The sequence below is a fragment of the Symsagittifera roscoffensis genome, chromosome 4, assembly GCF_963678635.1.
Source record: "Symsagittifera roscoffensis chromosome 4, txSymRosc1.1, whole genome shotgun sequence".
Classification (NCBI taxonomy): Eukaryota; Metazoa; Xenacoelomorpha; order Acoela; family Convolutidae; genus Symsagittifera; species Symsagittifera roscoffensis.
In genome coordinates this window covers 33830402-33854937 of record NC_087065.1, presented here as the reverse complement: position 1 = coordinate 33854937, position 24536 = coordinate 33830402, and the positions used below count along the sequence as shown (strand labels likewise).

Genomic DNA, 24536 nt, shown 5'->3' with positions numbered 1-24536 from the left:
AGTCTACTTGAAAAAAAAAGTTTTATCATTTCCGTTACCCTTAATCGTAAAATGCGTGCGAGTCAAAGTTAATTGAAAAATAAGACATAAAAGTATGCGATGATTGTGTCACTAATTACATATAGCTCCTCAAAAAGTGGAAACTTCAGTTTTGTTTTCTTGATTTTGACAAATCGTAACGTAATGGTGGAATTCACATTTCATTCTGGCTTTTCACAAAGAGGACTTAAACCTTCAATATTATTACAGATGAAGCCCGAAATGAACTAAGCACGAAAACTGCAAAAGTTGTGATAATTGAATAAAAAGTAAAACTCGTGCGCGTATACTTGTCCTGTTAGTTTTGAGTTCATTTGATTTGCGGTCGAAATAACATCTGGATATGAGTAGTTGACTTAAATGCATCATTTCCACTGTTACTTCATCTTCTATTGCCTGTCAATTTACTCCATTCTCAGTCATCTGTCAAAACAGCCATTTTGATATAGAAAAAATCAATTGCCCTTTTTTTGTTTTGCATAAAGAGTGGCTAGAAGTTGTACAGTGATTTGTTATAGTGCAAATTGTTGGCAATGTTGATGACCTTGAGTAATTTAATTGGTCAAAAACAATAACATTTTTGGTTAATCAGTAACATTGGTTAAACATTTTTTGAAAACCGTTTTTATGTGTGAAAATCAGTAATAAAATGAAGTTCGACTTCAAACTGAGCAGTCTTAGGTTAATCAATTTAGTTTAGATTCGTTGGCCGTAAAAGATATTGCCAACCATTTGGCATAAGCTATAAATTAACCGGACAAAGAATCATATTCGAAAACTCAAATGCTTTTTTTTCTCAAATTGGGTTAAGATTAAACAAAAAGTGAAGAAAACAAAAATTGCTTAGAATTTCACCAGATTTTCAAATAAAATGGTGCAGTTTTTCTCCAAAAAGCTCAATCAAAGTTTTACCCAAAATAGGGCCAATTGGCGGGAAAATTATTCCAAAAGAAGCCTCTCACACAGTCCAACAAAGTTCTAGAAGGGTTTAACTTCCAAAATATGATTAAAATGACATTTTGGCTCTCAACCAAAATTATATTCTCTTATACAGTTTTTTGGAAATTTAACTCTTCTTGAACTTTGTTGGACTGTGCAAAAGGCTTCTTTTGATACTCTTCTCATCAATTAACTCGTTAGTTTCAGCGTAACTTTTGATTAATTCAAAAACCTAAATGACCCATATTTGGGGTGAAAGTTTGGTTAAGAGTTTCGCAGACCCGCCATATTAATTTTGATGAATTTCTAAGCAATTTTTGTGCTCTTCACTTTTTGTCTAATATTAACCCAATTTGAGAAAAATGCGATTTAAATTTCAAATTTTGTTCTTTTTGTCCGGATAATTTAAATCAGCACTACACTGCTGATTGTTTAATTTCCTTATAAACAGTTCGATGCATCCACAAAGTCTACCTTGACACACCAGGTGTTCTAAATGTTTTTCATTGCGTTTTTTTTTTTCATTATTTGAAATTTCCACGTGAATGAAAACTTTCAAAATAGTTTTATAACATGAACAGAATAACCATATCGCTTTTGAAAGACTGAACAAAAGAGAAAAGTAAAGAAATAGGAAAGTAGATGGAGGACGAGTGAGAAAATGACGAGGAGCCCCGGTTGGTTGGTGGTTGTCAATAGACGTGAACAACTCAGTTAAGAGGCACGTGTCAATATCTGCGGGGAATGTTGACACGGAGGAGCCTCGAAACCTGTCACCCGCCTAACTCCCCCACACAAGCCCACTTCATTTTAACCCTCTCATTCTTACCCAGTTTTCAATTCTTCTTTTCTCGTGCAAACTGATTCACATCTAAACATCCAGTTCATATGCTGAGAAAGAAATGACCATTGAGTTCAGTGTTAGGTTACAGTTACCAATTACTGCACCTTTTTCTTTAAAAAATTTTAAAAAAATCTGTATTCTACAGATAAAACAAACACTTTCCTGCATGAAAAGGTTTAATCATTTTTAGCTGGGAAGTTGTGTCAATGATCTTACAAAATTTAGCTCTATGGAAAAATTTGTTGCAATCTAGATTTTTAATAAATAACCTTAGTCTTGCCACTCAAAAATCTCAGTTAGATGTCGAACTTCGTTCAGTGGCTAATAAGTTTTTTTTGGAATTGGCACTTCCGCGCTTATCTATCTCTTTGGTCTGACTTTTACTGACAAGTTCTTTTTACTTCCCTCCTCAGACCTTTGTACTTAAATGTGCTCACCTGATATCAATTAATTATATGGCTTTCAAATTAAAAGCACTCTGCTTGCTAGTCGAACAATTGAAAAGTTGAGGCTATTTGATTTGAAATGGAACAAAAAGGTAAAGCTATACAAAAATGCTGCCGAGTTCGATTCTTTACATGCAAAAATAAGCGCCACCTCGAGGCAAAAAAAAAACAACAATCATTTGTTCATTTTCTCTCTCGGATTTGTTTGATGTCATTGAGTTTGCTTCTATTGATGTTTCCAGCTCTTTCTCTTCATCACTTGTTTTCAATGCAAACTGACCAACTTTAGTTTTAGGGCTTTAAAAAGCATGCTTTAATTGTTGTTTTGCACACTGTTCCATGTATACGACACAAAAACTGTTTCAATTCAGAAGTAATTGGAAGTACATATTATTGTTCCGACTTTCGGTACGAAAGTAACGGAATATTTGTGCTCGGGGTGGGTTTTTTTTTTCTTCAGACAAATTTCGACTTTTTAACTAGCCATTTTTGACGGAGTATTTTTATATCATTCGAAAGGTATTGTTGTCTTGAGCTCGAATTTGAAAAGATATTTCACCTGTGATCATTTTTCGGAAAGTTACGGGGGTTTAAAGATTGCCATTTTGGCCAACTTGGGACAATTAACGCGCGATATATTTCGCGTTATTAACGCGCAAGCGGAGAGTTAATCCATCTTAGAAATTGTTCCAAATTGGTTAAAAGAAGCCTATTTGCCATAATTGGTTTGTTACAAGGAGCGAAATCTATCCTTTTGTACTTTATATGGCTTGTGGGGGGATGATTTTTATTTTAAAAATTTCAAATTTTAGAATTTTTTTTTTCATTTTGCTTTATTTCATTGAATTTTTTAACGTTAATACTGCTCCATAAACCTTAAAAGGCAGTCGGAACATTCAGGGCTTCGCCATGATACGAGCAGTCTTGTTAAGTTGTGTTCACATGTGACTTCACGCGAGCAATGGTGATTTAAGATGGTTTGAATATGAGTTTGAATATTTCGTGTTTTTCGTTTCAGCCCGTTGGATTTGTCATGTTTGACTCCAGATGCAGTGCAGAGGCCGCCAAACAATCACTACAGGTGAGAAAGATTGGCCATCATCTTCCACGCTTGAAGCGAAATATGGCATTGTTGGAAATCATGGATCTAATTCACCATGGTATCTGAAAACGATCCTCCCCTATAGTACAAAAGAAATAAGGTAATCATATGTGAATGTTAGACTTGGTAAGAACACCCCCCCCCCTCTCCCCACTTAGTCCAAGTAGCTATGGTCGTTTCTCTTTTTGGGATTGGCTAAAACATATTAGTTATTTTTGCCAATCTGAAAAACACTAACTGTGTATGAGTAATGGTGTTACGTTTATAGTGAAAACTCTCTTAGCCATTTCATTTTCTTTGAACTTAATAACAGACGAGCGGGTGTTTTCCCTTCTCAAGATGAGGGGGATATTGAGTCTTTATTGGCGACAGTGGGTGTTCATCCCGCTTAATTTCCCGCGCATCCTCTCGAATTCAGAGGGAGTTCCGCCCCACCCCAACAAAATGCATTAGTCGATGCTCTCCAAACGAATAGAGACTCGGCGGGTTCTTTTCCTCTTTCCCAGCCCTATTAACTAAATGCATCAGACAAACATGGTCAAAATGACCCAAAGTCAATTAAGGCTGCCAATAGTTTTCGTATTTCCGCATACAAACGTAACTCACTGATGTTGTTTGTTTCAATATCTTGGACCCGTGCTGATACACCTTTTTGTTTCTCAGATAAAATGCTTAACATTTGAAATATTTAATTAGCTTGTGACGTGGTTGGTTAAGTTACGAAGAAGTGTTCATTTCTAGGAAGTGTCGTATCTTGGAATCCACAATGCCTGATCATTCAGTCAGTATACCACACGTAATGCCTGTCGTATATACCAGAGACCAACCATACGACATACTATATACATTACTCGCACCATATACTGTAGTAGCCATCATCAGTTATCGGAAGAGGTGTCTACGTCAGTTCAGACGTCGAAGCAGAATTTAAGCGCGAGCAGTTATTGTCATTTTAATCTGAATAATTGATGTTCAATTTAAAAAAAATAGCACTCTTCGTTGTTGAACTATTCACAATATATACGCAATATGTTAGTATACACAACTGGACTGACAATGCAGCATCAAAGAATTATTTTTTACACATGGATATCCAATCCGGAATCCAGAAACATGTTCCGGGCCAAGTTTCACTATGTAACACTGTTACTTACACCACTATAGGTCACGTTACCTGTGACTTGACTCGGGTTCATCTCAACTCCCTGATGTTGTCTGGGGAGGAGAGATAGGCCCATGTGCACCTTTTGACACTGCAGATATATGCTGCAAAATTGCAATGGGTGTTGACATTTACTCACGATCAGGGAACTTTTCACGTTCTGTAAAACACTACACACTGGCACTCAGACGTAATCAAAAGATTTACTCCAGAAAGTCCAATTGGATTGTTATAACTTATAAAAACAATTTATCCGAAAATTCAAATAAAACTAGAATTAGATCAAGACTTTTTGATCTCAAAATCAGCGCTATAGACCGTAAAACAAATAATTTTAATAAGATAGTGGGAAAGTGAGGAATATTTATTTTACTATATATATTTATTTTAATGGCGTTAATCTCATTGGACACAAAGTATTTTTCCGATTATGAAAGATTTGTTTTTGGCGTGCAGGGTGTGCGATTCGATCCGGATCTGCCGCAGACATTGAGACTGGAGTTTGCAAAGAGCAACACGAAAGTGCAGAAGCCGAAGCAGCATCAGCAACACCAACTCAACCACCAATCTGCAGCCGCTGCCGCCCTCATCAACCCCGCAGTGCTGGCTGCAGCCGCCGCCTCAGGACAGTTTCCCAATCGTTAGTATTCCAAAAGCTTAACTATCTAGCTAAAAAATAAACAATTTCGCAATATAATTTTGCAAACAATATCGAAAAATTGCAAGATGCCTTAAAATGGATTAAAATGTCGAATGGCGATCTACCAAGATTATTTAAGAAAAATTGTAAAGAAGTTGTTGGTGTTATTAATGTATACAGCTTGAAAACAAGTTTTGCAAGCAAAATCCCTCAAACTCTACAAAAAATTGGTAGCAGCTGAAAAATCTTTTTAATTTAAATCGCAAGAAATCAAAATTTTTTAGATGGTAAGAGTTTCTGTCGAAAACAGTTGATTAAAAACTGTTTCGGTTTGAGATAAAAATTTGAGCACGAAGTGAGTAATCGGAATAGCAAGAAATGAGAAGACCAAATTGTGACTTTGATGACAGTAATGTTTACATTCTGTGTTACTTGCAAGATTCCGTTTTGCCAACAGATTTTGACTAAATGACAATGAGAAAAAATTCTTACTATATCAGAAAAAAATGTTTCTATTGTCAGTTTACGTATTTCTGGTGGGTTATGTCAGACAGAAAAGACCTTAATGAATTTCAAATATCAATTCACAATTCATTCCGCGTTTTTCACTGTGTGATTTCGATCCTTGATTTGAGCAAAATGAAAGTTATCGTAATTATTACAACCATTCCGGTTATTTTACTCACATGGTCTAAATCTGATGCTCGTTGCTTCCAAGTTGGTTAGCTTTAGATTTTTCGAGGCTTGGTTTTTTGCGGTTGTGCAATTGTTACGTTACTCTTATCTAATTTACGTAACTCTGATGTAAATTCGGCTTCAAGATGTGGCGGTTTGTAGATGACAATGCAAGATGGCGGTTTGTTCAATATCCGCCGGTTTTTTATAGCGAGCTACTTATAAACGAAACTTGGTATAACTAGGATTTACAGGGACTCATTGATGAGTTGGTCAGAGACAACCTTGTTTAAATTCTCGTTTTGGGGCGACAAACTGGTTAATTAAGTTGGCGGGGACAGTATAATATAGTTGTTGTTGTTGTTTTAGCCATGGCTGCATTCCTGCCTGCGGCGGCTGCTGCAGAGACATGGGCTGCCCAACAACAGGCGTAAGTGAACAAACTATTTCAGCACGCGGTTTTAATTCTATGGGTTAGAAAGCTAATGGTTCATAAATATTTGAAAAATCATACCAAGCGTTTCATTGAGTAGTAAAATGGTTTGATGTTGTAGGTTGAATTATGCCGAACTGACAAATCCAGGGGCAGCGGCCGCCTTCCAACACCACATGATGAACCCCGCCATGCTGCAGAACCAGGTAAGACAATTAGCAACCTTTCAAAACTATTATCTGATAAGAGTGAGCGCAAAATGATCGAAATTTTTTTTCTCTTTCAAAAAAATTCGTAACCCTTTTAATTTTTCTCCTAATATTTTCTGTTTTTTTTTTGTGCCCAAAAAAGTTGATATTGTTTGCTTAGGGCATATTCGCATTTACTCCTGCATTAACCTGCTTTTGTTTCACTTTTTTCTTGCACTCTAAACTTCTGTTTTGATCGCATTCTACTGTGACTGTTTTGTTGTTAATGTTGTAACTACTGATTAGCTCTGTGGCTGCCTCTCAACCTCCTCATAATTCACTATTTCCTATATTATATCTACACATGGCATATTCAGTTTACACAAACCAGTCCCCCAGTCATCAAAATAAAAACTATCGAGGCAAAAATCAAATCGAACCGACATACAATCGCCAACAGAAACATGCCAGAAGCTGATTTTGAGCATACATCATTGGTTTAAAAAGGTCGAACCAGAGCAAAATTAAATATCCCTTCATTTATGGCACAAACAATACTGTATACTGAACTCTTAGTTAGTCTAAGCTAGTAGTGTAGGTTAGTTATAGTGACATAGTGAGTTGTGTGTTGTGTTGACAGGTGGCCGCAGCTGCTGCCAATGTCCAACTGGCTCATCAGCTGGCATCGCACCTCTCTTCTCCTCTCCCCACTTTACCCACGTCCGCCGGCCCCTCCCACCATCACCAGAACTCCCACCTCCCAAGCCAGCATCACCAAAATATCCAATTTAACAATAATATCCCTACGTCTAGCTGCGCCACCCTAATGTCTGTAGCTCCTCAGAACCCCCACCACTTCAATCTAAGCCCCCTCCCCCACCAATCCACCTTTCCACAGGGGTCCCTAGCTTCCAGTCCCATTGCGGCGGCCGCGCTAGTTAACTCGCTGATCTCCCCACAACACGGCGCGACACAGTTGTTTCCGCCGGCAGTCTCGCACCATGTAGATAGTAGTGCTACTCTTGTGATTGGCAACCTAGATCCGAACTGCACCGAGGAACAACTCACTTGTGTTATGCAGAGGTAACTCATTCTAACAAACCAGTCAAATAGTCAGTCACCTTTAATCGCTTTATGATTTCAAACTATTCAGTTGCACCCACTCTCTGACTCTTATTTCTCTCCTCAACCTCACATTTCCTGAAAAATTGACCTTATTTCCTTTCTCAGATACTATCAAAATGAATGGACTTCCAACTATCACTTATCAAAGTTGTCTTTTAAGAAATAGTTTTATATAATGTTCACTTTTAATTCCCTTGCATATTTTTGCATTCACATTTATATTGTTCATATTGTTCAAAACCACTTGTTGTTTTTTCCGCTTTTATGATTTTTATACCATTTATAAAGTAAACAGATAACTATATTTTTAAAAAACATAACCTCAGTTGATTAAAAAAATAAAACTCAAACACCAGTTTATTTGCTTATTCAATTAATAAAGTTATATAAAGTTTCGAATAAAATGGGAGACAACGCAAAAAACCCGTACAGCGAAAAACAGCCTGAAGTTATCGAAGACGATGACATAGATGAGCTGGGCGTGATAATAGCGACAAAATTGGACGAAAGCATGACACTTGCAAATATATGTGCAGCTAAAAACGAAACGAAAATTGAAACGAATCAAGACCATAGCAAGAAACCCGAAAAAACAAACGATATGCAGTCAGACCCAATAGACAATAGATATGAGCAAATCTCAAAATTTTCAGAAAAAAAAATTTATCGCTCATTATTTAGCGTTCTATGAAATTATGTCGCAAAAAAATTTCTACTTTCTAAGGTTTCGAAAAAAATAAGTGAGACAAAAGTATGTTTTAAAAAAAGTTTTGCTCATACCGCTGAACAAAAGCCAAAAACAACAATTCTAGAGTCAGAAATGCCAGAAATAGATGAACAAGATAACTTGTTAGCACAAATGGTAGTCGAAAAAGAGACACACGACTACTTAATGTCGGACGTGAGGAAATTGACGCAAGTTAACTACTATTTGGAACGCAAGAAAGAGTCAAAAGAAAACCGGAAAATCCAACAACTACAGTCGGAGTTACTTGAGCTGCACTTGCTGGATAAGGTGAACTATTTCAACTCTCTTTTTTCCTGAAAAAAAGTGCTGAAAGAATTTTTGCTGAAAAAAAGTGGTTTAAATAAGATTTGAACTTTCAAAGGAATCTGAAAATTTCGATGACGATCCGGACTCTGAGATTGCGAGCATGAGATACCAGCTTGAACAGATCGAGGCAGAAAACGACTCCCTCCAGAGGTCATTAGATTCAACACGAGTAGAGGTCTTGGAAGAGGAGTTGGGAAACCTGGAGGAAGATATGGTCAAGTTGAATCAAGTAGTTATGGAGGACAAAATTAGACATGTAGGTCTTATGATCAAACAATCAATGGCAACTGAGCATGCCATTCTTTCTGATCTCCAAGTAGACTTTTTTCTGAGAGCAACAATTTTGTTAAAATTAAGCTTTGCAAAAATACATCTATGAAAATGTAATTTTGGGGAAATGTGAATTTCAATGAATCTCGATCACATGCTCAGTTGTCCATTTTTGAACGCGTAGGCTCAACTCATGCAAGATTTAGCTCAGAGGCATTTGAAACGGATGCGTGAGTTAAAGAGCTTTGGAGTTACTATCACTAAATTGGAATCAGGACAAAATGAGATCTGGAGTCGCAATGAAGAGGAAGAAGAGACAATACGAGAAGAGATGCAGAGAAAGAGATACGAAGAAGATCTAAGGAGAGTCCGACAGAAACGAGAACATACCATATATAGAAATAAACACGAGCACCTCAACTGCAACAGTGAGAACAAAGGTCTCTACAACTACAATTCCTTGCGAGAACATGGCAGCAGGAGATACCTTTATGATACTCCAGACTATGAAGAAAAGCATCAAAATCTTCACGAAGACAGCGAGTTTCAGCGCAGTGGAACAAGTTCCTCTGAAAATTTTGCAAAGGACAAGGAAATAATTGGCAAAGATCTTCTTAATTCACAAAGATCTTCACTTTCAAATATGACGGAGGCTGAAAAGCTCAACAAACGTGAAGAAAATAATTCGTTTGTCCCTCAAGCAGATGTTTTTTCCTGAGGAGTTAAGAATTTGTATGAAAAAAAAAACACAAAATAAATACATTTTTTGCCCTAAGTTTGTTGTTATTGAATAGTTTTTTTTTGAAGAGAATTGCATGAATCATAAAAATCTGAACTGAATTGGAAATTTTAAGTTTTTTTTCCAATTTGTGAATCAGAAAATTTAGAAGCAAGTATTCTTGTTTTATCGCATACCCCGTTGGTAATGACTAAAAATTGGTCTGTTCAAAGAGATTTCCAAACGAGTAATTTTCTCCAAGATACGTCAAAATCAACAGAGGATGGAAAACTGAAAACAAAAGCTCCAACAGTCCTGATCTGCAGTTTGTACCAACGCGGGGAGCGGTGCAAGTTCAAGGACGACCACTACGCCTACAAAAATGGAAAATACCAGCTTCAGCGACATATTTGTCAGAGATGCTACTCAATAATGGGAGAGGAGAAAGCTCACCCGAAAGAATCCAGGCTGTGCCATGCGAGAGGTAGCGGGTTCGAGTCCTTCAGCTCCCCTGCTAAAATGCGACAAGCAGTGGCCAACTTGATGAAAAAAGCATGCAAAGTTTATATTATTCCACGATACGAAAAGTTTCAAAAAAAAGTTAATTTTTGCCAAAAAAAAAAATAAGAATTGATACTTGATGGTAAGTTTCGCTCATTGTTTAACCATTTTGAGTAGATTTAAAAGATATTTTTTTGAAGAGCAATTTTTTTACATTTGCGGTTTTGCATTGCTCACAAAAATGTTAAAAACGCTTTTATCTGATGCAAAATGATGTAATATAAATAATGATTGAGTGCGTATGCTTTTTGGTTTGAGAATGGACGAGAGGTAGTAGAAGTGGAGGTCCCTCCTCGGCCTGCCATGTCCTCCGACTATTCTTACGAAGGACTGTGACAACTCAATGTGAAAATGAAAACTCTGGGTTTCGATTTTCGATATAAATTTGGACATTATGGGTTCTTGAATATTTGCAGCTTCATTGTAAATTGAATATTCTGAATATGCAATTTTGTCTACTACATGTCTTTTATTGAAAAGAGGTCTTATTTAAAATTGTATTGAATCTCAAACTACATTTTTCCGATACTTTAAACAACGAAATTCTTAGAGAGTGATGGTGAAACAAATATTGCATATTATATCCCATGTACCAAAATCTTCCGTTCTAGATAGCAAAAGTGACATTTTGTCATATGAATGTCAGATACGCGTCAATAATGACTTCAGTGTTACAGCTACTTGGTATGTTTTTTGCTAGTAGAATTTAACAGGGTAGCTTTTTTGATTGCTCGTAACCTTAGATCAACATGTTTCTGCTGTAAAAACCTAGCTAAGCTATTTTTACTTCAAGAATCAATAATTTACAAAGGGAGGGGCAGTTTAGTTTGCCTTCACAGCGTCTGAGATGATGCCAAAAAAGATTGACAACATTAGCTTCCCTACAATAATACAGCTGCCTACTAAAGCAAAATATCAAAAAATTTAAACGTGAATGGACTGCGTGATAAATGAACTAAACTGCTTTAGCTGAACATAAACTCAATCTACAATGACATGCTTAAAAATTGCTCAAAAAGATTAATATAAGTATTTGATACTTCTCGCTCTTAGAGAGTAGTTGTAACTTGATCTGCGTTGTGTTTCAGCTTCGCTGGTTTTAGCAGACTGGCCTACCACAAGTACCCTGGCAGCAGCAGCAGCAGTAGTAGTTCAACCAACAACACCTTAACCACATCTCCCCCCTCCCCCTGCCCCTCCTCCCACCAGGTGGCTGCCACTAACGGACACACCCCCTCTCTAACCCCACTCTGCATAGCCCAGTTCACGGTGAGACGCCAATAAATAGTAATTTTGAAGGAGCGCGCGCCGAAAAAAAAACGCGATTTCTTTGTCAAAATTTTCCAAATAGTGCTGCACTTCTTCCAAAAATTTGCCTACTGTGCACAAAATTTTGCAAAATTAGAGGCTTATAGTGTTCTGGGAGCGCTCGGAAATTAATTTGGTCGACTTAAGAAAAGGCAGACGAAATTTTTGAAAATCCGCCCCCCCCCCCCCCCATCGAGAAAATCCTAGATCCGCCCCTGAACTCAATTATTGTTTATTTTCTTGAAGCACCAGTTTAACCACGTTTGTTGAACAAATAGTTGAGATATCACAAACTAATTAAGTACACATAAAACATATAAAAGAAACCAGGTGCGCCTTAGCTTTTCTTCTAAGGATTGCGAGGTGTTGTGTTGTAGGAAGTTATCAAATATAATTGATTATAACTGTAAGTATTTCCTTGTGCAGAGTCTGGCGGCAGCAGCTAGTGCTCTGGCCACATTGCAGGGGTCGCGCCAGCTCAGTGCCAACCACGCAAACCATCAGGGACAAGGACTTATCGTCACCCTCAACCCGGGAAAACACGCCCCACATCTGGGCAGTGGCGTGTTCGGAGAGAAGGTACCATCTACACTAATTCATGAGGACCTGCAACCTACTGTCTATATCCCCACTCCCTCTAAAATTGCACGCCAACTGAGAGAAATTTAGCGAACCAAATTTTTTGAAACCGATTTTAAAACTAATTCTTGCTGTTAAAGCGATGTCAAATGTAAGACATATATGAATCAAAATGCGAGCCTGTTGAGAATGTCGTTTTGAAAGTTTCAAACATTTTTTCTTTCAAATAACATTTGACTGTAGCTGTGTGTTGTCAGATGACGATAGAGTCGCTGAAGAGGAGCGGACTGGCCATTCCCAACCCCAACTTCCAGCCCACCCCCAACAGTCACACTCTTGGTCCCCTCCAACCCCCACCCTTCGCTCTAGTGCCGCCACAGTCGTGACTGTCCAAGCAACTACTCCTGTGAGGAACTACTGCAATTAGTGATTTTATTTTTAAACTTCTTTTTGGTGCTTATTCATCTGAAACTGCCCAAATTTAAAAACCAAAATAATTAATTTGAAATTAGATCGGTTGAGTATGGGCAATTTCATTGAGCTTATTAGTTGTGGTCCGCAAATGCTTGCAGCTTGTTCGGGGTCCAGTCTAAAATATGTCTATTTTAAATGATTATTTTACTAGAAGATTTAAATAATGACAATCAAATATTTAATTTTAATTTTGTATGCTCTATTTCCTATTTCGGATTGTGCGTGGCTCCAGTTCGATCACAGTTTTCGATCATAGAAGTTTCTGTTCTCAGCCAGGAATGCATTTGTGTTAAAAAATGGTCAAAGTTTTTGAGAAACCATAAAATTATTTCAGACTAAAAAGGGTGTGCAGTTTCTGGTGCTTTTGAAATGTTTTTTATCATGGATGTTAATAAAGCTCATTTTCTGTGATATTTTTGTTATCTTTCCGTTTACGTTATTCTTCATGCTATCTGAATATATGTTTAGTGCCGAACCTCTAAAATGTCAAATCTACGAGGCCGGGCAATAGTTTAATGTCTTCAAACTGTTCAGTTATTCTCGAAAACTTAGAGATACTCATTGAGTATATTTTAACCAATGAATTATGTAAATGTTTATTCTAAACAATGATCTCTAATTCTAATTTACGTATTAGCTTCGCAACATTTTCAAAAACTTTTCTGTCAGCCAATAAAGGATGTGTTTTTCGAATTATGGGTTTTCGACCTATTTTATTTTCATCTTTTTCGCATTTCAACGAGTTCCGAAATTTGTCTGAAGATAAAACCACCCCTTTGCATACAATTTTCTGTGACTATGTTCCAAAATCAGAGCAACTAAAACAAGGATAGCCGGTTGTTGTACAAGTAGCACAGAATGTTCCGATCAGTACGAGACCAAATTGTGCTCTGGATAGGCGCACAATTTGGTGTTTGTAGGTCTCTATAATCCAAGACAAGTCTTTAAACATAATGAAATTTTGTCGGTTAGATCAAAAAGAATGAAAGATCAAAAAAAGAACAAAGACTTAAAATTCACAAAATGCAAAGTTTGGCCCCGTAATGACCGCTTTCCATGTTCTTCAAATCAGTGTAGTTTTTTCTGCGAGTTATGAGAAAAGGATCTGAAAGAAAGCATAAAATTGAGGCATGTGTGGCAGCTATAGTAAAATAAGGAAACTAAACTAAAGTTCTTTTATCGGACTGGCCTTGGCGTCTCATCGGATTGACGCCGCGGTCAAAGAAATTGGCGCCAAAGTCGGAAATATTATTTGACTTGATTTATTTTTTTCTTTCCCCCGCGCTAATTGATATATTTTGCAGTATATTGCGGGCTGATTATTCAAAAAATATTGTTTTCAAACAAAATCTCGTAACCTTTAACCTTACAAAAAAAACAGTGGAACAACGTTTTCAAGTTTTCTCAATAGTCACTCAATAGTCATTAACCCATTTTCTCAAAATCCTGAGAATAAGTTTGAACAAATTGTCATATATTGAGCTATTGAAATCTTGCGCTCAAAATCTATAAAAAAATTTCTTTCCAAATAAATAATTTAAAAATTTTCAGCGAGATATGAATTTCAAAAACAAAATTGAATTTTTAATAAAAAGGTATAAAATGTCAACCCTACCAAAATTATAGCGAACAATTTCAAAGAATCCAAAAACATTGTTGTCTTGATAGAGTTGAGTTGGTACAAAAACTGAGCTAAAAAAAGACTTAAAAACGCAATTACGTTTGCTATTTTTTCTCAACAGTGATTTGCAATGTTTATTAATCCGACTTTCGATACGAAAGTAACAGAATATTTGTGCTCGGGTTGAGTTTTTTTTCTCAGACAAATTTCGACTTTTTAACTAGCCATTTTGACGGAATTTTTTTTATACCATCCAAAAATAATTGTTGTCTTGAAGTTAAATTTGAAAAGATATTTCACCTGTGATCACTTTTCGTAAGGTTATGGGGGTTTAAAGATCGCCATTTTGGCCAATTTGGGACAATTAACGCGCGATATATTTCGCGCTATTAACGCGTAAACGGAGATTTAGTTCGTCTTAGAAATCGCTCCAAATTGGTTGAAGGAAGCTTATTTGCAATAAGTGATGTGTTACTGGAAGCGATATTTATCACCTTGTACTTTATATGGCGTGTGGGGGGATAATTTTTACAAAATATCTCAATATTTTTTACAATTTTTTTTTTCATTAAATTTCAGTTTTTTTTACATTTAATTTTTTTCAAATTATGACTGCTTCAAAGACCTTAAAAGGCAGTCGCAACATTCAGGGCTTTGCCTTGATACGAGCAGTCTTGTTAATTTTTGCATCACGACAAAAGAAAAAATTGAACCAACATGAGATTTGAAGTACCAAAAAACACGGTAGAAAATACCAGTCAAAAAAGAAAAAAATGAAAGTGAGAATTTCAAAAGTTGTTGAGACCTTTTGAGCCCTATTTATAAACTAAAACCAAAAATTTCTGACCAAGATAATTTTTAGGAAGTTTGTTTGCTCATATTTGTTCGATGTTTTAGGCAATATAGAGAGAAACAACCAAAATGCTAATCTGAAAGATTGCTACGAGAGTAAAACTTATTAATTTTATTTTTCATATTTAAAAACAACTTTTAATAGCTAAAACAAAGATTTACGAAGTCTTCTTTGCGGCCGAGTTCGTCAAATTGTTTCTAGCCCGTATTTATTTTTTTTGCCTTTTTTTATTATGTTTTTTTTGTCTTTGTTCGATGAGTTGGTTATAACACGTTATAACACTTTAGAAAAAAAAATAATTTAGTTTTTTTAATAAATTTTTTTAAATATGTCAAAAAAAGAACAAGGATGCCCAGTTGTTGTGCAAACAACACAAAAGACATCAACCATACTCATGAAAAAAGAAAAAAGCGTGCAAAACAAAAAAAAAGAAAGAGAAAAAAACATATACGAATACAAAGATCCTCCCCGTTTCTGATAGCCTGAACAATCTTTTTTGCCATTTATTGTATGAAATTTTATGCATCAATGGGACGCAAATTCATGTTAGATTCAGAATCAGTTTTTTGAAAAAAAAATCTTGTTGTAGCATTAAAGAGATGGTAGAAAAATTAGAATCGACCTAAAAAAAGAAATTGGGTGTTTGTTGGTTATAACACATTTGCAGAATGAGTTTAAATTGAAAAAAATGTCGTCCAAATTACAATTTCAAAGGAAATTTTTTTAGATTTGTCATAACTTAAATCAATCTGAGAAATTTTTGTTATATATCGATTGTGCTTTAAAGTAGAAAGACGTACAATGGAAATATAGAAATAACGTCAGTTTCCTTTTTAATTTTTTTTATTTCATTTAGGGAAAACAATAATGATGAAGATATCCTTTTAAGCAAAAATGTCACTCAATGTTGCCAAATCTTCGTGTTATAATTTTTGAAACCAAGCCTTGTTTCTGTTATTTTTCCATTAAATCTGTAAAAATATTGAAAAACTAAAGCATAGGGTAAATTTTCTCCTCTCGATTTCGTGCTGATTAGAAAAAAGTAAACTTGTAGATGTCAAGTGTAGCCTAACAATGAATCCATATTGCTCGTAATTCTGATACCAGAAGCAGTTAAAAATTTTTGCTCAATTTCGAGAAGAATTGGCTAAAATGTTTCGCAATTTAGTGTGTCTGATTTACACTCGAAACCTTTTTTTTTAAAAAAAGAAATATGGCTGGCAAAATGTAAACAAATTATCTAGTTTAAGTTCTTACTATCTTATTTGAAAACATTATCTCATGCGATTAACTTGAGGACAGTAATTGGTTACTCTAGTTTTTCAAAAAAATTATTCAGTGAAACTAAAGTGATGAAACGGGTTTTTGTAGCGGATTAACCATTAGCTTACCAAACTGTATCAGAGAAACTGTTTTAGCACCGTAGAAATTACTGAAAAAACTTAAAAAACTGATTGTTAAGATTTTATCTTGATTTTTATTGATCTGGACCTTGGCAGTTTTGTTACCAAGAAAATTGCGGAAATTTGATCAAGGTGCAGTCTTTTTGACGAGATCTTTTTTGATGTTTTTATGTTTTTGTTTTATCGGTCAGTTTGTGATATTTTTGTTTCCTAATTCCGGTCAGCGAATGCAGTGAACTCAAAATTTAGTCAAAAACTAATTTGAGATTAGGTTATTCGAAAATTTTCATTTTGTTATTTACAATGGATGCAAGAAAAGTTTGGAAAAAACGAAAGTTTCAAAAATTGACCCGATATTTGTGATCAGGTTGTTTTTTTTCATATAGATTTTAACTTTCAATGTAGCAAAACTTGTCGAAAAATTTCCTTGCAGTACGTAAAAAGTTGATGCAATTAGGAGCTATGCAACTTTTGAGACATTTTTTGCAAAATTATTTTATCTAAAAATCGCTATTTGAGCCAATATGAGACATTAAAGGAACACAAGCTTTCATTTTTCTACTTATTTGTAGCAAAAGCAACGAATTATCTGGCTGTGATATGAATCTAAATCCAATACAAGTTATTTTCATTTGATGAGGATCAGATAATATAAGACTTCCGTAGAAACAGGGGAATTTTGTGCTCGGGTTGTTTTTATCTAAGCAAAATTCAATTTCTAATTAGCATTCTGACGGAGTTTTTCTAAAATATCCAAGAAAATTAATGAATCGGGCAGCTAAAAAGAATCACCTGAAATGATTATTTGCAAAACTATGGGAATTTGAAAACAACCAACGCGCGTGTCTTGCTATAGATAAAAACGGTATTTTTTTTTTACATACTCAGTTATCGTTTTCTGAGTTTGGCGTTTGGTACCCGAGTCGAGATTTTCACCTAACTTGAAGCAAGATTTGAGCGGTTTGACCGGTTTTTTTAGACAATTACGCTCAAAATCTTGCTTCAAAATGAGCGGTTTGAGCGGTTTTGAACGGTTTTATCTAAAAAAACCGCTCAAAAACCGCGCAAGATTTGAACGGTTTTGAGCGCTTTATCTAAAAAACCGCTCAAATCTTGTGCGGTTTTTGAACGGTTTTTTTAGATAAACCGCTCAAAACCGTTCAAATCTTGCGCGGTTTTTGAGCGATTTTTTAGATAAACCAATCAAAAACCGCTCAAACCGCTCATTTTGAAGCAAGATTTTGAGCGTAATTGTCTAAAAATAACTGCTTAAATCTTGCGCGGTTTTTGAGCGGTTTTGTTAGATAAACCGTTCAAAAACCGCTCAAACCGCTCATTTTGAAGCAAGAATTTGAGCGTAATTGTCTAGAAAAACCGCTCAAACCGCTCAAATTTTACATATTTTCCAGTGGTTAATTTGCTCGAGCATTTGAAAAAAGTCGCTCACATTGTTTTTGGTCAAGACATCGAAAAAAATATTGCTTGATTTGAGAACGGTTAAGCACTTTTTTTAAATTGTAGATAGTATTTCAACTGCATCTTAGCGTGGGTTGACCAAAAATGCGTATCCTACAATTTCCATGAATGAAAAAATGCTTGTCCTACAAATTTTTACAATTTCATAGACTCAGAAAACAGTAAAAAAAAAACTCTAGGATAAGCGTTTTTTCATATATAGAGTTGTAGAAAAAACATTTTTTCATATATGGAAATTGTAGGATAAACATTTTTTCATACATGGAAATTGTAGGATAAACATTTTTTCATAAATGGAAATTGTAATATAAGCATTTTATCATAAATGGAAATTGTAAGACAAACATTTTTTCATATATGGAAATTGTACGATAAGCATTTTTTCATAAATGGAAACTGTAAGATAAGCATTTTTTGGAAACTCAAATGAAGCTCAATTAGCGTTTAAACTTACCCATAAGACGTGCAATCTCTGAACAGAGAAAAGAACCAACAGAAAAATCAGAACCAACAGAAAAATCGAAACTGCCATAAAATGTTACAACTATAGAAGAAAGTCAGGAAGATATATGCTCAGGATGTTTTCTTAATGTTCAGACAAAAATTAAAAAAGTTGCCTGCGTGTGGACATCGATCCGGAAAAATTGCGATTGCCAAGCGAGTATGCTGGCACTAGTTTAAAGTGCGGTTTGGCTGCTGAGGTAGTTTTTTGATATTTCTTCCGACTTTCGATACGAAAGTAACGGAAAATTTGTGCACGGGGTGGGTTTTTTTTCTTCAGACAAATTTCGACTTTATAACTAGCATTTTAGACGGAATTTTAAAATTTAATTCAAAAGGTTTTGTTGCCTTGAGCTTAAATTTGAAAGGATATTTCATCTGTAATCTTTTTATGTAAAGTTAATGGGGTTTAAAGATTGCCATTTTGGCAAATTTGGGATAATTAACGAGCGATATATTTCGCGCTATTAACGAGTAAGCGGAGAATTAATCCGTCTTAGAAATGGTTCTAAATTGGTTGAAAGAAGCTTATTTGCCATATTTGATATGTTACAAGGAGCGAAATCTATCCGTTTGTAGTTTTTTGGCGTGTAGGGGGATGGTTTTTATAAAAAAAATTTCAGTTTTTAGAAAAAAAAACGTTCATTTTGTTTTATTTCATTTAGATTTTTAAATGTTATTAATGCTTCATAAACCTTTAAAGGCAGTCGGAACATTCAAAGTTTTGCTATGATACGAGCAGTCTTGTTTACTTTTGCATCACGACAATCAAAAAATCAAAGAACCAACCTGAGATTTGAAGTACCAAAAAACGCGGTAGAAAACACCAGTCAAAAAAGAAAAAAAATGAAAGTGAGAAATTCAAAAATTAGAGTGTTGAGATCTTTAGAGCCCTAATTATAAACGAAAACCAAAAAATTCTCAACAAGGAATTTTTTAGGAGGTTTGATTGCTTATATTGTCTCGTTGTTTTAGGCAATATAGAGAGAAAAAAAAATTTCTAACCTGAAAGATTGCTAAAAAAGGAAAACTTATTAATTTAATTTTTCAAATTTAAAAACAATCTTTAATAGCTAAAACAAAGATTTACGAAGTTTTCTAAGCGGCTAATTTTTTCAAAATGTTTCTAGCCCGTATTTTATTTATTTTTATGTTTTTTTTTGTTTTGCTTTAGAAAAAAACTCAATTTAATTTTTTTTTCAGCGTAAATATTTTAAATATATCAAAAAAAGAACAAGGATGCAAAAAACACAAAAATTACCATCCATATTCATTTTAAAAAAGCGTGCAAAACAAAAGAAGAAAAAAAAGAGAAAAAACATACACGAAAACAAAGATCCTCCCCGTTTCTGATAGTCTGAACAATCTTTTTTGCCATTTATTGTATGAAATTCTATGCATCAAAAGGATGCAAAATCATGTTAGATTTAGAATCAGTTTTTTGAAAAAAAAATTCCTGTTTTTTGAAAAAGAGATGGTAGAAAAATTAGAATCGACCTACAAAAAGACATTGGGTGTTTGTTGGTTATAACACGTTTGCAGAATGAGTTTAAATTGAAAAAAATGTCGTCCAAATTACAATTTCGAAGGAATTTTTTTTTAAATTTGTCATAACTTAAATCAATCACAGAAATTTTTGTTATATGTCGATTGTGCTTTAAAGTAGAAAGACGTACAATGGAAATATAGAAATAACGTCAGTTTCCTTTTAAATTTTTTTTATATTTCATTTAGGGAAAACAATAATGATGAAGATATCCCTTTAAGAAAAAATTTGACTCAATGTTGCCAAATTTTCGTGTTATAAATTTTGAAACCAAGCATTGTTTCTGTTATTTTTCCATTAAATCTGTCAAAATAGTAAAAAGCTAGAGCATAGGGTAAATTTTCTCCTCTCGATTTCGTGCTGATTAGAAAAAAGAAAACTTGTAGATGTCAAGTGTAGCCTAACAATGGATCCATATTGCTCGTAATTCTGATACCAGAAGCAGTTAAAATTTTTTGCTCAACTTCGATAAGAATTGGCTAAAATTTTTCGCAATTTAGTGTGTCTGAAAAACACTCGATACTTTTATTTTTAAAAAAAGAAATATGGCTGGCAAAACGTGAACAAATTATCTAGTTTAAGTTCTTACTATCTTATTTGAAAACATTATCTCATGCGATCAACTTGAGGACAGTAATTGGTTACTCTAGTTTTTCAAAAAAATTGTTCAGTGAAACTAAAGTGTTGAAACTGTTTTTTGTAGCGGATTAACCATTAGTTTACCAAACTGTATCAGAGAAACTGTTTTAGCACCGTAGAAATTACTGAAAAAAAAAAACTTAAAAAACTGATTGTCAAGATTTTATCTTGATTTTTATTGATCTGGACCTTGGCAGTTTTGTTACCAAGAAAATTGCGGAAATTTGATCTAGGTGCAGTCTTTTTGTTGAGATCTTTTTTGATGTTTTTATGTTTTTGTTTTATTGGTCAGTTTGTGATATTTTTGTTTCCTTATTCCGGTCAGCGAATGCAGTGAACTCAAATTTTAGTCAAAAACTAATTTGAGATTAGGTTATTCAAAAATATTCATTTTATTATTAACAATGGATGCAAGAAAAGTTTCAAAAAAAACGAAAGTTTCAAAAATTGACCTGATATTTGTGATCAGGTTGTTTTTTTTTTCATACAGATTTTAACTTTCAATCTAGCAAAACTTGTCAAAAAATTTCCTTGCAGTACGTAAAAAGTTGATGCAATTAGAAGCTATGCAACTTTTGAGACATTTTTTGCAAAATTAATTTATCTAAAAATCGCTATTTGAGCCAATATGAGACATTAAAGCAAAAGAAGCTTTCAGTTTTCTACCTATTTGTAGCAAAAGCAACAATTTATCTGGCTGAGATATGACTCTAAATCCAATCCAAGTTATTTTCATTTAATGAGGATCAGATAATATAAGACTTCCGTAGAAACGGGAATTTTGTGCTCGGGTTGTTTTTATCTAGACAAAATTCAATTTTCATTTAGCATACTGACGGAGTTTTTCTAAAATATCCAAGAAGATAAATGAATCGGGCAGCTAAAAAGAATCACTTGAAATGATAATTTGCAAAACTATGGGAATTTGAAAACAACCAACGCGCGTGTCTTGCTATAGATAGTAACGGTATCTTTTTTGTATATACTCAGTTATCGTTTTCTGAGTTTGGCGTTTGGTAGAACTCAAGACCTGTACCTCACTTGTTGTTTTGAATTTGACTCAATGTTGCCAAATCGTCGTGTTATAATTTTTGAAACCAAGCATTGTTTCTGTTATTTTTCCATTAATTCTGTCAAAATAGTAATAAACTAAAGCATAGGGTAATATTTCTCCTCTCGATTTTGTGCTGATTAGAAAAAAGTAAAGTTGTAGATGTCAAGTATAGCCTAACAATGAAACCATATTGCTCGTAATTCTGATTCCAGAAGCATTTAAAAACTTTTGCTTAACTTCGAGAAGAACTGGCTAATATTTTTGCAATTTAGAGTCAATTTACGTGTGTCTGATCAATATTCGAAACCTTCATTTAAAAAAAAAGAAATATGGCCGACAAAACATAAACAAATCATCTAGTTTAAGTTTTTACTATATAATTTGAAAACATTATCTCATGCCATCAATTTGAGAACAGTAATCGGTTACTCTGTTTTTTCAAAAAAAAATTTCAGTGAAACTGTTGAAGCGGTAAGTGTAGAATAGAAAAAGAATAGTTGCTAACTTGAATTGTAAGCAACTGTTAGGCGTCAAATCGATATCTTACTGCACCGTTCTTTTTCAGATCATACCAGATGTTAGAGATCGCAAGGTCACGACAGCAGGTCTCCAGACAGAAGATACAAACTGATAGCACTTACATAAACTCAAACTGGTCCCTATCTCATTCGAGCAACCACAAATAAATTTTAAATCGTAGATATAAAATTTATCAACACTCATTCTTAAGTGCAGTTTTAGTAATTCAGTTTTAGTTTACCTTGAGTTTTCAGGCACACTTGCCAAACCTCTCCTTAAGGTTTTTCTTTCGTCATCAGTTTTTTTTTTCATCATCAATTACTTATGTTCTATTCGGTGAATCATTACTCCCCCCATTTTGTCGACTCCACTCCGCTGTCGCGTCGATTTTCTCGTGGCTTCCTCGCCTTGTTTTCGTTTACCACCGACGGTTTTTGGTGTCTGCTATTATCCGTTGCCGACGGTTCGTTTGCTCCCGACGGTTCGTTTGCTCCGCCCGCTGTAATTTTCGACGTTTCTTTCGTTTCGACTGCACAATCACTATCCCCCTACTCGTCGCTTTCGTCCTCGCTGTTTTCGACTATTCATTGCTTATTTGGTATTTTCGCTCGTCCCATATTTTCATCTTCGCTATACTCAGCGATTTGCTTGCTTTTTGATTTATTCGCTTTTTTCATTTCGAATTGCTCCTTATCGGCTTTGCGTTTGTACTTTGTGGGCTTACTTGGGCCCGGGGTGCTCTTTCTACTCTCGCTAGGACCTGGGGTTCATGCTTCGCTCCTTGTCTCATTTTGGCTTTCTTCAGCCGCCGATCTAAATGAAACACCACTTCGCCTTAGTAACTACCCTTTTTCCATTTGCACCGTGTTTAGTTAATTTTTCAATTTTTAATGGTAAATGTTTTATACCTTCTCGGGTCTTTGGGGTCAGTTTTCCCCGTCTTTTGATATACTGTTGTAGTACTAGTTTTATGCCTTTTGAGCCATTCTGGTTTTTTCGTCAAATTTTGTAGAGCTGTATTCGCTTCTCTTCCATGATAAGCCTCGAATGGCGCTAGCTTAGTCTTAGAATGAGGTACAAAACGGAGCGCACTTAGCGCACGAGATATCATTAACCCAAACCTATAGTTTCTATTTTCCTGAAGGTATGTGAGGACGTATTTTTTTAATCGAACCGATTGTCCGTTCGACCATTCCCGTTGCGCGATGGTCCCTATTCGGTTTTAAGGTTTCACCAATTTTATGAGTTCAATGCCTTCATAATTACAGAAATTGTGAATTTCGTTCGAGAAAAATCCCGTTGCCTGATCCATATGCAATTTCCTTGGGTGTCCATAAGTTTTGATGTACTTCCTTAGGAACTTTAATACATTTTTAGACTTGTTACTTGAACAGACATAAGCCGACGGCCAATGCGAAAAAGTATCCACTGCTACAAGTACATATTTCTTTCTAACCCTTACATAATTGACCGGACCCCAGAAATCTAATTGAAACAAGTCATTGGGTTGCTTAGGCACATACGTAACCCCCATATCATTCTTTGGAATATCTGGTTTAAGATTTTTACCTGCTTTTACGCAACTTTTGCAGTACTTCACCGTAGCGGCAATGTTTCTGTGCATTAACGGTGTCCATAAATCCTTCGCGGCTGCAAACATTTTATCGCGTCCGTTGTGGTTAAAGTGCGAACGATTGAGTACTGCTGACGACATATCCTTCAGTATGGCCAGCCGGCCATCCATCCAAAGGCAATTTTCCCGTACGGCAGAGGCATTGTAATGTTGGGCGTAATTACATTAACTGCTACCCCCTTATCTTAGTAGAGTATGAGTTATGGCCTTGCAGAATGTTTAAATTTTGGAAATTTCATCATTTTTTTTGGAAACTGCTTCTTCGTATTTCAAAATTTGTCCGTTCAAAACTGAGAGTAAGGATTAATACCCTAAAAACACTATTAAAATATTGTATAGAAAAAGTTATATCCAAAAAAATGCTCATTTGAATTGTTTGCAAAAACTTGAATGCTTGAGGGTGTCTGGTGTTATCAAACAACAGGTTTTGTGAATTTTTTTCTGCCCAATCGCTGTTGCCTTATTTTTACGATGAATTAAGATATTGACCTGGAAAAATGTTGGCTTTTTCCCGCCTAAGTTGTGCCCGTTTTTGGTAACTTTTTGACTTTTCATGAAAACCAAACTGACAAATCTAAGATTAAGAGCATAATCCAAAAACAGGCTCATTTAAATTTTTTTGCATAGCCGTTAGGTCCTAATTTATGTAGAAAAGCAAAATTGCACCTAGCAAAAATCTATTTTTTGAAAATTTGCTTGTTTGTTCGATTTTTTTTAAATTTTCGCGTAAACTG

At 34.9% G+C, this 24536-nt stretch overlaps 3 protein-coding genes across 9 annotated transcripts in view; 2 read left to right on the top strand and 1 right to left on the bottom strand.

Moving 5' to 3' along the window:
• Positions 1 to 13194, top strand: part of LOC134845253 (uncharacterized) — a 41565-nt gene extending 28371 nt beyond the window's left edge. For all 7 annotated transcript variants that reach the window (XM_063862188.1, XM_063862187.1, XM_063862186.1 and 4 more), the window contains 8 exons: positions 3287 to 3349; positions 4989 to 5172; positions 6217 to 6277; positions 6402 to 6486; positions 7109 to 7551; positions 11285 to 11465; positions 11931 to 12083; positions 12341 to 13194. In XM_063862188.1, the coding sequence (XP_063718258.1) occupies positions 3287 to 3349; positions 4989 to 5172; positions 6217 to 6277; positions 6402 to 6486; positions 7109 to 7551; positions 11285 to 11465; positions 11931 to 12083; positions 12341 to 12469 (1299 nt within the window). In that variant the 3' untranslated portion in view covers positions 12470 to 13194. The remainder of the gene's footprint in view (positions 1 to 3286; positions 3350 to 4988; positions 5173 to 6216; positions 6278 to 6401; positions 6487 to 7108; positions 7552 to 11284; positions 11466 to 11930; positions 12084 to 12340) is intronic.
• Positions 1 to 24536, bottom strand: part of LOC134845257 (eukaryotic peptide chain release factor subunit 1-like) — a 574579-nt gene that overhangs the window by 320267 nt on the left and 229776 nt on the right. The window lies entirely within an intron of this gene.
• LOC134843720 (probable inactive protein kinase DDB_G0270444) lies at positions 7562 to 10532 on the top strand. Its single transcript, XM_063859966.1, has 6 exons — positions 7562 to 8220; positions 8374 to 8608; positions 8703 to 8903; positions 9102 to 9588; positions 9898 to 10235; positions 10455 to 10532. Exons 1-6 carry the CDS (start codon positions 7997 to 7999, stop codon positions 10530 to 10532), a joined length of 1563 nt encoding a protein of 520 aa, XP_063716036.1. The 5' UTR covers positions 7562 to 7996.

Coding starts and splice junctions, on each gene's coding strand:
- LOC134843720 (XM_063859966.1), top strand. CDS start 7,997: ATGGGAGACAACGCAAAAAACCCGTACAGCGAAAAACAGCCTGAAGTT. Junction 8,609..8,702: donor AGCTGCACTTGCTGGATAAG/GTGAACTATTTC, acceptor GAACTTTCAAAG/GAATCTGAAAATTTCGATGA. Junction 10,236..10,454: donor ACGAAAAGTTTCAAAAAAAA/GTTAATTTTTGC, acceptor TTTTGGTTTGAG/AATGGACGAGAGGTAGTAGA.